Genomic DNA, 15937 nt, shown 5'->3' on the forward strand with positions numbered 1-15937 from the left:
CCAGTTCAAAAAAAAAAAAAAGAATGCTGTGCTGAAAATATGAAATCAGCACAAATTTAAAAACAGTATGTTTCCTTTCCTAAGTGCAAGGAATCCTTGCAGTCTTTGTACAAAAATATACAATTTTGACTTCCTACTTATATAGATACAACCTAAGCAGATGTTTATTTTTTTTACATACTACAGAAAACTTAATTACACATCTGCTTGTTTATTCAAAATTTTCCTCATGCGAAAAGGAGAGACCGGCAACAACACACCCTTAGAACCTACTAGCTCACTGAAATGCATTCATTTTAACATCTTTCAGAACATCAATTCCTGCAGTGGGCTTAGTTTTTTGTCCTTTCACAGAGATTACATTTTCAGCTGACTGCTGAAACAGTACAGTATGATGGCTACTTACAGAACTACAAAAAACCTGTAAATGGAAAGTTACTTAAATGGAAACTTGTAAATAAATATAAAAATTAAGTAGCTGCAATTTAGCATTTATCTCTGTGTCTGAAATTTCAGTGAGAAGGTATCTTCCCAATTAGTGGTTTACATAATTTCACTGAAGTTCCACAAGATAATTTACATCATCTCACTTAATAGTATATATACATTTAAATGAGTTGGAAATTCCTGAGTTGGGCTCAGATGACTAATTAGAATCAGATGAGATTTGTATTCATTTTCTTGCATATTATTCAAGTGCAGCAGCTTCTGTATATCATGTTTGTGTAGATGTTTTCTTGAGGTACAGCCAGAGATTTACTCATATTGAAGCAATGAAAAAATAGCAAGATATTCAATATACGCACAATTTTAACAAATGTTTAGGCTTTCTAGATGATTTACAAACATCTAGGAATGTAAAGCAGCCTCAAAAATTGAGCACATGCCTTTTTCATTCATACCTTTATATTTTCTAGCCCTGTTGGTAGTTGTATATTCACTTTGACCCATTCCCTCTTGGTCGTGATGTTGGTTTCCCACAAGACATGCTCCTCCTGTAAAATGTAGAAAACAATGTTATAAAGATAATTTTTGTTCCTCCAGAAGTTATTGAGGCCATTTTTCATCCTCCATCTTTTCATGTGCCAGCCAAACAACCACTATATACCAAGTTTCTCTATGTGGAAAAGTACAGCTTCTCATACTCATTTGCAATCTTCGCATTGAGGTCTACTGAAGAGAGAGGAAACAACACATGTTTACTGTGACTAAACAGACTAATAATATAATTATCAGGAGTTGAGTTGGTAGAATTAACATTAATTAATATGTAAATTAAGCCATGTTATTGCTGAATTTAACAATATGTTTCCATGGTGTTCTCTACATAAGCTTCCTTTCATAAATAACTGCTTATATTGTATTGTAGATTTAGTTCTCTTAGAACTGAAGTTTGGGTCTGACAGAATTACCCAAATTGTGCAGAATTGTACCCAAATTGTACCCAAATATATTTTTTTTTTCCAAATCTGTAAAGCAAGCACACAGAGTAACACCTAACAACTTTTACTCATGATCTCAGTTACCTTTTATCCTCCCATTTTAATTCCACCTCCTAAGGATAACAGGAAGAGTGGTAAGGCTCCCTTTGTGCAAGCACTGCAAACCCTTTTGATTCAATAACCTGGCAAAAGTATCTCACACTCCCTCTGCTTCTGGTCACAAACATACTTAGCTTGGAACATGCTGAGGCATAAAAAAAAGAAGGCAGAAATTTGAACTTTATATATCCACACAAAATCTTATCAAGAAGCAGTTGCAAAATAGAATAAAAAACAAAAAGACAAAAGACACACAGGAAAAGTTTAGGCTATGCATGCAAACAGACTCGCCACTGAAAATATCAATATTGAGAATACTTTCAGGAAGCTGCAAAGTATTGGTCATACCTTTTCCACAAAGGATATTACAGAATTAGTGGCAGTTCAGAAAAAGATACAAAGCAGGATAAGAGAAATGAAGAGTCTCTTGTCTGAAGAGAAATTGAAAGTATAAAAACAATTTATCTTACAGGAGATTAATAAAAGGGGTTGTGATAGGCATGTGAAATGTTATCAATACTATAGACAAGGACAGTTATCTTTTTTCCTGTTTTATCATATAAAAGAGAGGAGAAATGTGCTGTCTACTGCTTGATAGGCTGTGAGCCAGCAGAAGAACATTGAAATGATTTGTGATATGAAGACAATTAGTGCTCTTTTCTTACCAAGGCCATTCTGATATATTAGCAAAGTTAGAACATTAAATCCCCATTGAACATGTGTTCAAAGATCACAAAAAAAAAAAAAAGAAATTTTGCATAACTGCAAGACCAAGGCAACACACTAATTTCAAACACTCAGTGACAGAAGAGATCAAATTGGATACAGCACATGGCATACTTGATTTCAGAAATAAGAGTCAGCTGTGAGTTTCTACATCAGTATAGGACGTATTTGTTCAATTCTTTACGTGACATATTCAGCAAAAGTCTTTCAATATTGAGAACACCTCATTCTGGGTAAAACTTGCTTCATTTTACTAAATAATTCAGCTTCTAAAGGAAATCTTTCAGCCTAATCATTTTAGGCACATATGAGACACAGAAAAGGATGGTGTTCTAGGAATCATGCTGCATGGAAGGTTAAAACCATAGCCTGTGGTTAAATTTCTGCTTTTATTTAACATGCTTCCCCCCACCTGCATGTACAAACCCTTCAAACACATTTGTATATCTTTTGGGGAGCACTGCATTTGCTGTGCATTTGACTGGATGAACCTCGAGACTATAATTTTGTCCACATTCAGATAACAGCTTAGAAACCCAGCCCCATGACCATTTTTTACAACAGTAGTAAATAGCTTGTAGGAGTAAACTTGAATTTTCTGTACAGTAGCCAGACCTTCTAAGACTTTCATTTACACTGAAATCTGTAATTCACCTCTGATGAAAGAGTATTTTAAGCAGATTTTACCCAGTGATTTTATACAGCTCTAATAAGTCAACAATATAGTTTCTCTTCCTCACAATACTTGTAGTATTCACCCTGCTTGTCCTAGTCTTCCACCTCTTTGCTACAAATGGGTTAACCCCTCTAGCACACTCCTGTGTCACTAGTCTTCTTCCAAAATAAGGAAGGTGTTGCTTTTCCAGTACTTTCCTTCAAGATTTATTTTCATGATGCAGGGGAGTGGTTGTTCAAGACAACTTTACTCTTTTCCCCTTACTATGATATATTACTATCAATAAACAACCTTCTGTAAAGCTAAAATGGGCAAGAATTGTTCCTTTTCCCCACAATGTTTTTTTTCTGACATAATGCCATTCAGATTGGAAAGATGGAAGAGAAATCACAATTTTTTATAAAAGTCTCCATCTATAAAATATTTAATCTTTTTTTTTTGACATTTCTCTATTGATAGCTGCACTGCTGTGCAACTGCACCCATTATTTTGTTCCCACTTCTCTTTTCACAGTGTAATTTGCAACAAAGGCTTATCTTTTCCCCCACAATGATTAATCAACTTTATCTTCTGCAGAAGAGTGTACTCACATGACTTTTGCAAGTGTTGTTGAACGCATAGAAAAATTTTAGTGCACTAGGATACAAATATACTTGTATACTTGCATGTACAAGCATTAGTTGAAATAATCTTTTATTGTTAAATTTCTGGGTTTTTCAAAGCCATACAAGATGTAAAGATTAAGACAATAAAAGGAAGGAAAAAAAGCCAAATACTTAAAGGGAGTAACAAACAAATAATGAACAGCAAGTGATAGGCTCAACATTATATTATTTGGTTTCCATTTTTTACCAAAAATGTTAAAATTTATCTGCCAGTTAACAGACAGTTAATTTTGCTAATTGAATGTACAAGCTGGGGGATAAGATGCTGGAAAGCAGAGCCATGGAAAGGGACCTGGGGGTCCTGGTCAATGACAAGTTGAACGTGACCCAGCAGTGCCCTGGCAGCCAGGAGGGCCAACTTTGTCCTGGGGGACATCAGGCACAGCATGGCCAGCAGGGCAAGGGAGGGATTGTCCTGCTCTGCTCTGCCCTGGGGCAGCCTCACCTCGAGTGCTGGGGGCAGTTCTGGGTGCCACAATATTAAAAAAACCATTTAACTCTTAGAGTGTCCAAAGGAGAGCCATGAGGATGGTGAAGGGCATTGAGGGGAAACCGTATGAGGAGCAGCAGAGTTCTCTTGGATTGTTCACCTTGGAGAAGACTAAGGGAAAACATCATTGGTGTCTACCACTTCCTCATGAGGGGAAGAGGAGGGCACTGATGTCTTCTTTGTGGTCACCAGTGACAGGACCTGAGGGAATGGCCTGAGGTTGTGCCAGGGGAGGTTTAGGTTGGATATTAGGAAAAGGTTCTTCTCCCAGAGGGTGGCTGGACACTGGAACAGCCACTGGAAGTGGTCACAGCACCAAACCTCAGAGTTCAAGAAGCATTTAGAGAATGCTCTCAGGCACATGGTGTGACACTTGAGGCATCCTATGCAGGGCCAGGAGTTGGACTTTGATGATGCTAGTGTGTACCTTCCAACTCAGGACATTCTATGATTCTGTAAATATTTTATGCTAGTTGAACAGTCAATATTGCTAAATGGGAATTCAGTTACGGACCAGAATAGACAAATAATGTTAAAAATACATATAAGCCAGAAGTACTAAAACTGGAATGGAATCACAAACTTTTAAGTAAAGGTTGCATACTGGAAGGAATATTTTATTATCAACAGCAAGCTCTGAGAACCTGAGGAGAATGAGTAGGATATTAGACAATTGGGACAACATAGGACATATGTGGCAGCTAAGGGATAAATACAGAATTATAGCCAATTATAGCCAAGATGCTGAACAACTCTTAAGACACTAGAACAAATTGCAAGCAACCTTGTAAGCAGCTAGAGAATTGGAAACTAAAAAACCTATATTAGCTGCTTCTGATGAGGAACAAGTTGTGTTTAGCTGTGTGGTCTTTTTTTTTTTTAATTGTAAACAGACTTGAAAAATTAGTTACCTCACTTTATTAAGGTTTTTAAACAATCTCATGCTTTAAAATAATTGTGGTGATTTGGTGTAATGAAATTACTGTGAAATGTGTGTGCAAATAGAAATGTGAGCTTATTTCAAAGAGGAGATGTCAATAGTTTTCTATCAAACTAAAAGAAATTTATAATAAAATTCTGCATAGGTCTCTTCCAGAACCTGATATAATTATAGTGCTGACTAACTGACTGGAGAGTGCAGAGAGTCAGATGAAAAATGAATTTTAAAACAATATAGAAAATACTATATTGGGAGGAATTATAAGCACTGTGAAGAACAACATTTGCATTTAAAATCATTTCAGTATACAGAAACCAGTTTCCAAACCAATAAGGCAAAGTTTAAAGACATATGAGTCACAATTAAGAAAAGAAAAAAATCAAATAGTCAAATGCAGTAGTGTTTAATGAAGAGCAGTTTGGCAAGCCGGCAAGAAAAGAGGAAAAGTTGCAGATTATCATGGACTGCAAAGTGAATGTAAGTAAACAACAGGTTATTGTTGACAACAAAAGTCCATTTTCCTTATCCTTCTTCATACCCAAGAGCAATCTAAATTCCCTGTCTTCCGATTGGTACCACAATGTCTATATTAGGAAATATGTCCACTCATCTTTGCTCTCTCTCTTGAAAGAGTAAGGAAGGCCAGGGAAAAATTTACAACATCTGCGCCTCTAAGAACAGTACTGAAACTGTACATTGGGTATAATCCAGTCTCCAGGTGTGTTGGGCCTGTCAGTGCTGGGATTTAGCAAGAGTTATTCAAAGACAAGAGATTTTGATGAATAAATATAGTCATAGGATGTGTAGGAAACTGCAAGGTGCACAAAATTGAGAGGCTGTTTTGAATGACAGCTTCCAGGACTGCAGCTCTGTTGTCTTCCAGGGTCAGAATAAGCACTCACCCCTCACCTCTGGTTCTTAGTATTGGCTAGTTTTGAAGATTCATTTGTCTTTCATAAACAACCTAATGATTCAGTAGCAAAATGTGAAAAAGCCAACTCTCCTTTCATTTCAGTTTAAGAAGTCTTAAACATGATTCTGTACATGGTTTTATTTTTCCTGAAACTACCAGCAGAAGCTTATGTTTCTGAAGATTTTTATGGTAAATTTTTCAGTATGAGTAACTCATATCATCTTTAAATAAGTCTGTGTGCAATAAATACACTTCTGATTGAAGGAAAAATTCAATAACTAAAACATAAAAGGGCTAAGAGAATCTGTGGAAACAGAGTGGACTGATGTAATAAATGCTAGAAAATGTTCTTCTAATGAGCATGTAAGGACCTGTTTATCAATTAATTCAATCTATGTTCCCAGTTCTATGGGAACTCATATGTCAGTCCTCTTATGGTTTTCACTTACATAATTTGCTCTGTTTTCAGGAAAAAACAACTCTTGAATTGGGTCCATTGATGCTACTTAGGTGAACTGCTGAAATCAATATTCCTATTCTGTCTCAAGGTTGCTGCAAGTGTCATACCTGGGGATTTATTGGCAAGTACTATGGCACAAAAACCTGTGCATTCTGACCAGAACACTGATTATGTTACAATACCCTGACACAGTCATAGAGAATTACAACTATTGGCTTTTAGAAATGAAACATGAGCAAATGCCTGGAGTTGTTTTCATGAATAATCAAAGACACAATCAGAAAGAAATAAATTGTTTCCATTACCTGTCCTAATTTTAAGACCTTTTGGTTGTGTTATACTTTGGGGTTTTTAGCTTCTAATCTTTGTGAATGAAGTGGATCTAATATTTAAATATGTATATTTTTGAGTGATAAGAATTCACCTCTAGCATCAAGATATGAGAGCCATTAACTGCATGAGAGCAGCTCTACTGATCTTGCTTTCATTAAGTAGCAGTGCAAAGCATCAATACTAACCTATCAAACCAGACTTCCAAAAGAGAACATCCTAGTAGTAAAAAGTCTCACAAGGTAGGGGAGGTAAGAAAGACGGAAATAGTTAGCAATGCTCAACTGACATTTGTGTTTCATTCTGCCAGGGTTCTTTTATCTACTAATAGGTAGAAGAATAGAAAAAATACTGCTCTAACACTTGGACAAAACAAAACAGGTGCTTAATCAAGAATATTCCAGCTATCCTGAATCAAAACCTTTTTTTTAATATGTCTCCATAGACAAAAACACCTATTTTCTTAATTCCATAACAGGAAGAAGGCTAGAAAAGCTGTTACTATAGATTTCCCCCCTGGAATCTGCAATTTATTTAATTCTGTAATAGCTGGATTTGTCCACAACATTCACCCATCAAATCAGTTCATAGCTGAGACAGTGAACATCCAGGTTTTGCAATTGCACAGAGCAGAGCAATTACTGGTAAAACCAGTAACCAAGTTATTTTTTGCACAAACTGACTCAGGGGACAGGCATGCAGCAGCAGGTGTGTCTTGCATTTTGTCTGGTAACACCTGGGCTGCCATACCTTTAACTTTTGGAAATGAACACTTTTCTACTTACCTGGTTCATAAGCAGTACTGCCTTGAGAACACTGCTATCTGCCATAGAGTAATGAAACTGAAAATGGCAATTCTTGCTGGAACAATGACACATGGAGCTGTTTAGAGGGGCTCTTTCATATAACATCTTGTTATTAGCTTCTAACCACTCAAAATGGCCTGAAGAAAAAAAAGGAAAGGACATAAAGGTCACTTCTTCACAAAACTTTGGTTTTTTTCAGTTGTTAAAAATAAGGACTGGTATCATGTAATTACACAAAAGACCTATTCCAGCAAGAATGAAATCTAATCATCATGCTGATGATGTGGCTTGGATATCATCTGTTTCCTATTAAATTATATATATATTTATTTATTTATTTTACTCACAGATCTCACAGCAACTACGAATTACATCACTTGATAGTATCTCAAAGTCTTCATTTGCATGCTTAAACCTGCAAGAAGTCCCAGCTCAGCCTCCTTATATTTACAACCATTCAATATTTAATGGCAAGTATATGTGGAAACTGGGCTTTCTTCCCACTGTGGTTTTCAGGAAATATGCTTTTTACAGCAATGCTTAAAAAACAAGCAAAGAAATAAAGGTCATCTGCACTACTGCTACAAGAAGCAGTCACATCTCCACCATGTAATCAAGGTCTTTACTCCTCAGACAGAACTTCTGCAACAAAATGTTGGAAGCATATTGTCTTTCCATGTGAAGCAGAAAAGCAATTCATGCTTTTCTTGACCTACTGACCCTTATAAAAGCATTCCTACAGAGATCTAAGGACTTCTCCATCCCCTCAACAGTGTCTATTAGTTTTCAGAAATAAAAAGGCTAAATATTTTTTACTAAATATATCAGCTCTTTCCCCTGCCCCCTGAGTCACGGAATATTTTGCTGCCTTCCACAGCAACTATTAAAATAATAAACAAGGACTAATTAAAGGTTTTTAGTCTGCAGTTTCTGTGTTTATTTCTCTGAATAAAACTTATCTCAAATACAAATGTTACACAATCTCAAAGGAGTGTCAAGGAAGGAAGTGTCATTTCACAAGAAAAATACTCATATTCATAAAAGACCATGTTATTTTCCTTTTGTTGCCAGTTTACTCTTTGTGTTATGCATTGATTTACACTGTAATATATTCTTGAAATTTCCTTGGAGTTAAGCTTGTAATTTCATGCCACAGCAACCAACATTTATATAAGAAAATATTGTAGATTTAACCCAAATTTGTCTTTCAGATATGAACAAAACATCTACACATCTCTGACTATTATCTTGTGCATAAAAGAGATATGCAACACTAGAAGGTATGCTACCAATTGTTTATATAACCTCAGAGTTCTCTGATGCCATAATAAAGCCAAACAATTTTAGTTTCTGAGCCCAGTGATAATTCACATTCTTTTCCCTCTTTCCTTTTAAATACTAGAATCTTTAAAAGCAGGGCAAAGAGGAGTTGACATGATTTTTTGACAAGAAAGCAAGTGCTGTGTTCTAGATAAACCAAAGTCCCATGAAGCATCCAGAATGAGCCTGTATCCAAAAAAGGATGCTCACTCTACTTTAGGGAATGCATTTTGTGCAAGTATTGTGATTGCTTCTGCTTAATCCAATGCAAGATACATAAACTATGGAAACTACAATGAGCATATATGAAACATATATGGAAAAAAGAAAAACAAGAAAAAAGGTACTTTCTGAACCGTACTACAGGGGAATATAAAATCTCTGTTAGAACTTTTGACACAAGAGAAATCAAGTGGAAAAGTTGTAAATAAATTGCTTACGATACAAAACTAGAGAAACAAAGCAATAAAGAAACAAAGAACAAAGGTCTTCCAAGGACAGAAAATATTTTATTAAATTTAGGGATACCAGCAAGGGAGGATTAATCAAAGGCTGTAAGAAATCTTTTCTTTATAAATATAATTGTTTAGACCTCTTCTTTGTAATTTTATTTCTTAACTCTCTTCTATTTATAGAAGTAAAAGCTTTGATCGAAATCATAATATAAAGCTTAATCAAGCTCTATTTGCATTGCAAGTTTGAGCCCTCAAGCATGGCATTTTTTGCAGTTTGCATACTATGTCTTTAGTTTATAGAACTTTTTTTTATATTCAACCTCTTCATTTATGTCTCAGCATATCTGCATGAATAGAAATACTGAATGTATTGAGAGGTCAGCAATCACAGTTCAGATTTTTCAATTTTAATGATGAATTATACTCTGTTGTTGTTTTGATGCTTGTTTCTTCACACATTTTCATTTTTCTTTATGATTAGAACAGAGAATTCCCCTAAGCAGTTGGAGAAGTTCAGCCTACTCAGCTGCCTGTGCATATCCATACAATAATGCCCAAGCACCTCTGCAGGAAATATTTCCAAATATGTTCTCTTTCCATAGACAGTGCTTGTAATACATTCCTGTAAAATCCCTTACAGAATTTCAATATCTTTTGTGTTCTCAATATTGCCTTGAAAGAAAATCCATAACCATTTACTAGCCCTAAAGATGTCATGTTAAGGTGTGGCACAGATACAACGACTTTAAGGGAGATTTTTCAAATAAAACCAAATGAAAAGTCTCTTTTTTCTTAGATACTCCAGTGGAAATTGGAAGATGATATGACTCTTCTCCTCATATTTAAGGGGAAAAAAAAATCTGCTTTACTTTATGCTCTCCATTATACATACCTGCAAAATTAATTTTAACAGTGTATACACCGAGGCACTTTTCCTTGCTATTCAATGATAAATTGACTTATGGTTACTAGAAAGTGTTGAAATGCATGCTAAAATTTCTGTTTAATTTTTTTTTTTTTAATAAAAGCAATATCTAACATTCATTCAGCTTCTGTCAATGAGATGTGCTCTATTTCTGTGGGTTCAAAGTTCAAGCAGTAATCTCCACAACATCAGTTCTTCAAAGCTGCATCACAAACTGTACTATTACAACTAGCAGTACTTGACCCCTCTGAAGGCAGTCTCAGCACACAAGGCAAATGCTTGGCACCCAAGACAGTTCCATCTCACAACAGAACACTGAGAGGTTTACGCCATTAAGCTTTCAAAAACCTTTCCCATAAACCCATAGAGACATAGACACAATGACTTCAAAAACAAGCGGTGCTCTTTGCTTCTTAAAATTGCATCTGGACAAACTTCATTGATTTTAAAGGTAGGACACTATTTTCTAGAATAATTGTTTATTTACATTTGCCCTAATAAGAGGTTTAAAAGGAAGTTCCAGACTGTATGCTCAAGCAGAGTAGTACTACACAAGTCAAACTGCTAAGTGTCAAAATCAAAACAAAACAGAAAATCACACACACAGGGGCTGGGGGCATAGATGAATTTGATTTGATTTAATTTCACCAAATTCTTGCACAGATCTCATAAAAAGAATAAACTGGAAAATAAATCAGCTATTAGTTTATATTAGAATTCTTATGTTAAAATATTTCATGAATACCTGAAAAAAATTCATTAATTATTACAATAAAATATTTTATATCTTACCAGAAGGAGTGCTCACAATGTCCTTATTAAACAGCCAAAACAAAACCTGATTTAAACACAAAACACATACAAGTAGTTTTTGTAGTTTTGTTCTGTTTTGGCATTGAGGCACCATCTTGCCATAAAAAGCACTATATTCTTCATGACACCTAGTAATTTTGAGTTAAATTAAATCCCCACCTTCAGTATTGTTGCTGGAATCTTTCAGGAAGGAACAGGAGGCAATCTTGTGCCCGGCTTGCAGCCGTGCCCCCTGAGCAGGCTCAGCTGGCTGGTCTGAGTGCCACTCACACATGCCAAGCTCAAAAATGGAAATCTGTGGTACTAAAAGACATAGAAAAACAATCACTTCTGAAGAAGTCATTCTTTATGAGACTATTCCCCATTAGAAAACTATGCTTATTAAACTCCTTGGCAACATTTCTGCTTCTTCAAAAGGTTGCTTCAAAAGCCCTGTGTATCCCTGATTGCTGCCCTGTATTTCAGCCTGCCATCTTTAAATACTCTAAGAAATCATTCCCTCAAGACAGATGCCTCTTTCAAAGCAATGGAGTGCTATTTATGTTAGCCAGTCAGCACAACCTTTATGAATTCAATTCTGTAGGGAGAGTTGCCAGGTAACATAAAAAACTGACATTTAATAATAAGAAATACCTATTTACTTTTCTAGGTGATAGCTACAGAAAAATCAGTTTTAACAGGTTAAACTCAGCAGCATCTCCACAATACTTGTAACAGAATGTTTCTTTTTAGAGACAGAAAGGTTCTGAATGCATCACCACATCTTTTCGAGAGCTTTTAACAGTATGCTTGACTAATCTAGCTGCCTCAGGATTTTAAGCAGAATTGCACCATGACAATGGAAGATCCACTTCTTAATGTTATTGCAGAGGAAAGGTAATCCCTTGGTTTAGTCATGTTTTTAAATACCAGTCAGGATATCTCAGAGAAAAAAAAGATTCCTAACTGTATGGAGAAAACAGTTTCAGGTTAGTTTACAGAGATGTTACTGTCTCCTTCATCTGAGAGGCATTGTATTATTCACATTACTGACACTTCAGTGAAATGGGCTGTCCAGGCAGTGCTGCAAACCATTCATTTCTTCCTTGTTCTAGTGCTGAATAAATGTGCGCTGTTTTCAAACCATGTGTATTGCCTGAGAAAGAGCTTATCAAAAACTTGTTTCCTATGGAAAATTCAAAATTCCACAACGGTCTGGAAAAGGATGAATTCTGTCAAATTTCAACATGCAAAAAAAATTTGCGAATTCTTTCAAAAGGAATCAAGATCTTCTTCTAAAACTTTTGAAGTATTGATACAAAACATTTTGAGTAATTCTGTGGGGGTTTTTTCTATAATTTATTTTTATATATTTTTGAGGGGTTTTTTTTTGTTTTGTCAAAATACCCATTTTCTAGCTCATAATGCCACAGCATGTCAGACAACAGTAAGATTAGTGCTTTGGATTTTCTCACTCCCATCCCTGTAGCAGTTCATCTCAAATACCTGCTTCTGTAATATTAAATGCTACGTCTTTGCAGGATTAGAATTAACTAAGGAATTAAGTTTAAGATTTTGTCATTTGAAGTATTCATATTGTATTTTGTCAAAATTTATACATTATAAGTAATACATAATAATTACTTCCTCAAAGTAAAACATATATTTGCAGTGAGGCTTTGTCACTTGTGCATTAGAAGTGACTTAAGGAGGACAAAAGATTCATTCCCCCTTATAGAATTCCACTTTCATGCCTTGATGAAAGCTCTTTGCTTTCATCTCTATACAGAGATCAGAAGGACACTCTTAGTGGGGTTCTTCACATATATAATTTTTTGGAAGTTGAGAGGGAATTCTGCAGAGCAGCCGCTTGGATAAGAATATGAAGCCTTTGAACAGAAGGTCTACTAAAGGTATAATTAAAGGAGATTTTGCATTATGTGTGTTTCAGAAAATAACTTCATATTTTCTATTTTACAGCCAAACTCTTTTTTTCTGTAGTCCATATTCAAATATATGATAAAGAGCTGTGAGGTATTTAACAAACATACAAACCTACATAACAAACTATTTGGCAGCTGTAGGGGAAACTACAAACTGTAGAGTACCTTAAATTGCTGTATTGGTGATAGGGTTTTAGTTGCATTTTTTTCAATGCATGAAGTTTAGTCTTTATCAGAACTGGACAAAAGACTGAAGTGGGGCAGTCTGGGAGACAGAGGAGGGATAGAAGGGAAGAAAAAACCTAAAGCATACTGAAATTACTTTTATATTTAAGCATCACAGTTTGCATCAAGAAACTCCTAAAAGCACAAAAAATTAAGATATTTTACTCACAACCCTTAAAACATAGCCATGCTAATGAATACAAATGTCCAGGTCATCTCTTTTGTGCATTTGTACTGGGATTAAAAATCATGAGGTGTACATTAAAAATGCAAGTTTTAACTAGGGATTTCATGAAATTAAAGTGGTTTTCATTAAAAGTCTACTTTTCCAGACATTCCATAAGGACCAGAGAAAAAATTATTTCAAATTCAACCAACCATTAGTCTGACCTTTTGTTTTAATTATTGCAAACTGTTCAGTAGTAACATTTCTCTTTCAGGGAGAAAATTAAGATTCTTTGACCCTGTTTTTTTGGCTGCTGTGAGCCATTTAGATGTCACTTAATGAAGTTGACTTCTCCTAATGAGGAAACACAGGATAAGAACTGGCTCTTATTAGAATATACCTGAGGCACTTAACAATGCAGCAGCTCGATCTGTAAGCCACAGCATGGAGTTCAACAGCTGCCATGTGAGTTTAACACCTGGATTTGTAAGATATGGTGAAAACATACATCAGTTTCCTTTTTTCCCTGTTTCATCTCTTTGACACAGTGTTTCTTCTCATAGCTGAGTTTTTTTGGTTTTTTGGGGTTTTTTTTGCTTTAGGAGAACTTTGTTGAAAAACACAATGTATTTTTGCAAACAGATCTCCCACAGCGACTGGTTAAACAAGTACATAGGTTTCTAGAATTGTAGAAATCTAAATATATTTGCCTGCTGGCATCATTAAATCAGGGTTTGTATCTTGCTCTTAATGTGATCTGCTTGAAATTGCTTAGCACTCTAACAGATTGATACCCATGTGCATCTCTTTTCAATAGTATTTTCCTACAGGGAAATCTAGAGAGCATTATTTAGGAGCATGGTACACAAAAAACCAACCATGTAACCTAGCTTGGTTCGTGTCAAACACTGCTTTTAATATCTCAAGTTAAGTTTAAAGTCTAAACCCTCTGTGCCCATGCCAAGAATAAAGACAAGAAAAACAAAGGAGGTGCTTTGAATCAGAACTGCACTCATCTGAGGGCAATACTCTTGTGTAATACAGAGCAGCAAGTAACTTAATTTATGTTAGGATGGGTAGTACTTCTTTTCCATGAAAATGGAAATAGGTTGAAAAGGGAAATAGGAAATGTTTTGTTGAAGAATCCTGACATGCAGGGATGGTCTGACTGCAGAGATGACCAGCCTGACATTACAGCTCTTGGATGTAGCAGAGCAGAACAGCATAGCCCCGTTGCACAGCTGAGGATCAGGACCTTCTTGCATTTAGAAATACACGAGTGCCTTGGGAATCTTCCTAGTCAGCTCCAAAGCTGAGCTGAGCTGGCTGAACACATCAGTTCTTCAGCCAAAACCAGTAGATCTTTTTACCCACTGAGCCCTACATTTATAATGCATCAGATTTCTAAAAGTATTGCCTTTCTTTGTAATTGTGTTTAGATGTGAAAAGACAGATGATTGTTTAGGAAAATGAAAATGAGCCAAACAAAAACACTTACAGAGTTAAAAAAGCCTTTGAATAGCAAAACAATTCCATTGTCATTTCTCTTTTAATCCAAGGAAAAGACGATGTAAAATGACCTGGCTCCTGAAAACAGGTATTCTTACCATGTGCTATAGAACATCCTTCACTGAAGGTAATATCATCAATGGCAACACTTTCACGTTGTCTCTGGGTCTCCACCACCCCCGAAAAAATAACCTAAAGAGATTAACAGCAAATCAACAAAAACCAGATTTTATCAGTGTCGCAGACAAAACAAAAAAGCACACAATATATGCCAGTCAAGTCCATGAGGTATCTAAAAGAAATACAAGAACTCTAATCACATATTTAACAATTTTCGAGGATTATCATCCTGGCTTTTTGACACACCTGTGGCTTTTTCACCTGAGCACAGATAAGTAGTCCAATCATCTAACTCAAGATTAAAGTAGAATTAACCAGGAAGGACTTCAAAATCACAATAAAATGCCTTAAAATCTAAGCAAGGATCATGACAGTTAAAGAATAGAACACAAAGGATTTTGTGTTTTATCAAGCCATTATTCCACCAGAGACTAGAAATATGAGCATTTTCTGGTTGATTTCAGAATTTCTCAAAAACCTGGACAAAAGTCAGAGAAAAAAAAATCCCATTATTCAGAAGCCCTTCATCACATTTTTAGCCAAAACAAACATTTAAGAATATTTGTTGACAGTTATTCTGCTCTAATGTTACAACAGTGTTTTTTTTTTCCCCACCAAAGTCTTCTTCATAACAAGAAGTGAGAAATGTTTTCTTTTTCCATCTTAAGGGCAGATTTCAATCCACATTTGTAAATGCAGAGACTATTACACATTTTCTGCAGTGGCGTACAAGGGAACTGACTGATCAATCACAGTCCTTGGGAAAACACAACAAAAACATACCAATCAAAACAACCCAACAAATCAATCTTATGAATTATGTTCCCTAAATTATTCCCTAGCCACATCTAGGGATGAAACTGTTCCAGGATTTTCCAGAGCCTTGGAGGCAAAATCTACCTAGAGGCACATTCTAGTTCTTATTAAAGAATTCA

At 35.5% G+C, this 15937-nt stretch overlaps 1 protein-coding gene across 1 annotated transcript in view; it reads right to left on the minus strand.

The window, feature by feature from the left end:
• The window catches only part of MALRD1 (MAM and LDL receptor class A domain containing 1), a 236672-nt gene that overhangs the window by 208567 nt on the left and 12168 nt on the right, over positions 1 to 15937 (minus strand). The window contains exons 5-8 of the mRNA XM_038161885.1: positions 14981 to 15074; positions 11220 to 11363; positions 7527 to 7684; positions 903 to 995 (exon numbers count right to left, since the gene is read on the minus strand). Coding sequence (XP_038017813.1) covers positions 903 to 995; positions 7527 to 7684; positions 11220 to 11363; positions 14981 to 15074 — 489 coding nt within the window. The remainder of the gene's footprint in view (positions 1 to 902; positions 996 to 7526; positions 7685 to 11219; positions 11364 to 14980; positions 15075 to 15937) is intronic.

The sequence above is a fragment of the Motacilla alba genome, chromosome 2 (assembly GCF_015832195.1).
Source record: "Motacilla alba alba isolate MOTALB_02 chromosome 2, Motacilla_alba_V1.0_pri, whole genome shotgun sequence".
NCBI lineage: Eukaryota > Metazoa > Chordata > Aves > Passeriformes > Motacillidae > Motacilla > Motacilla alba.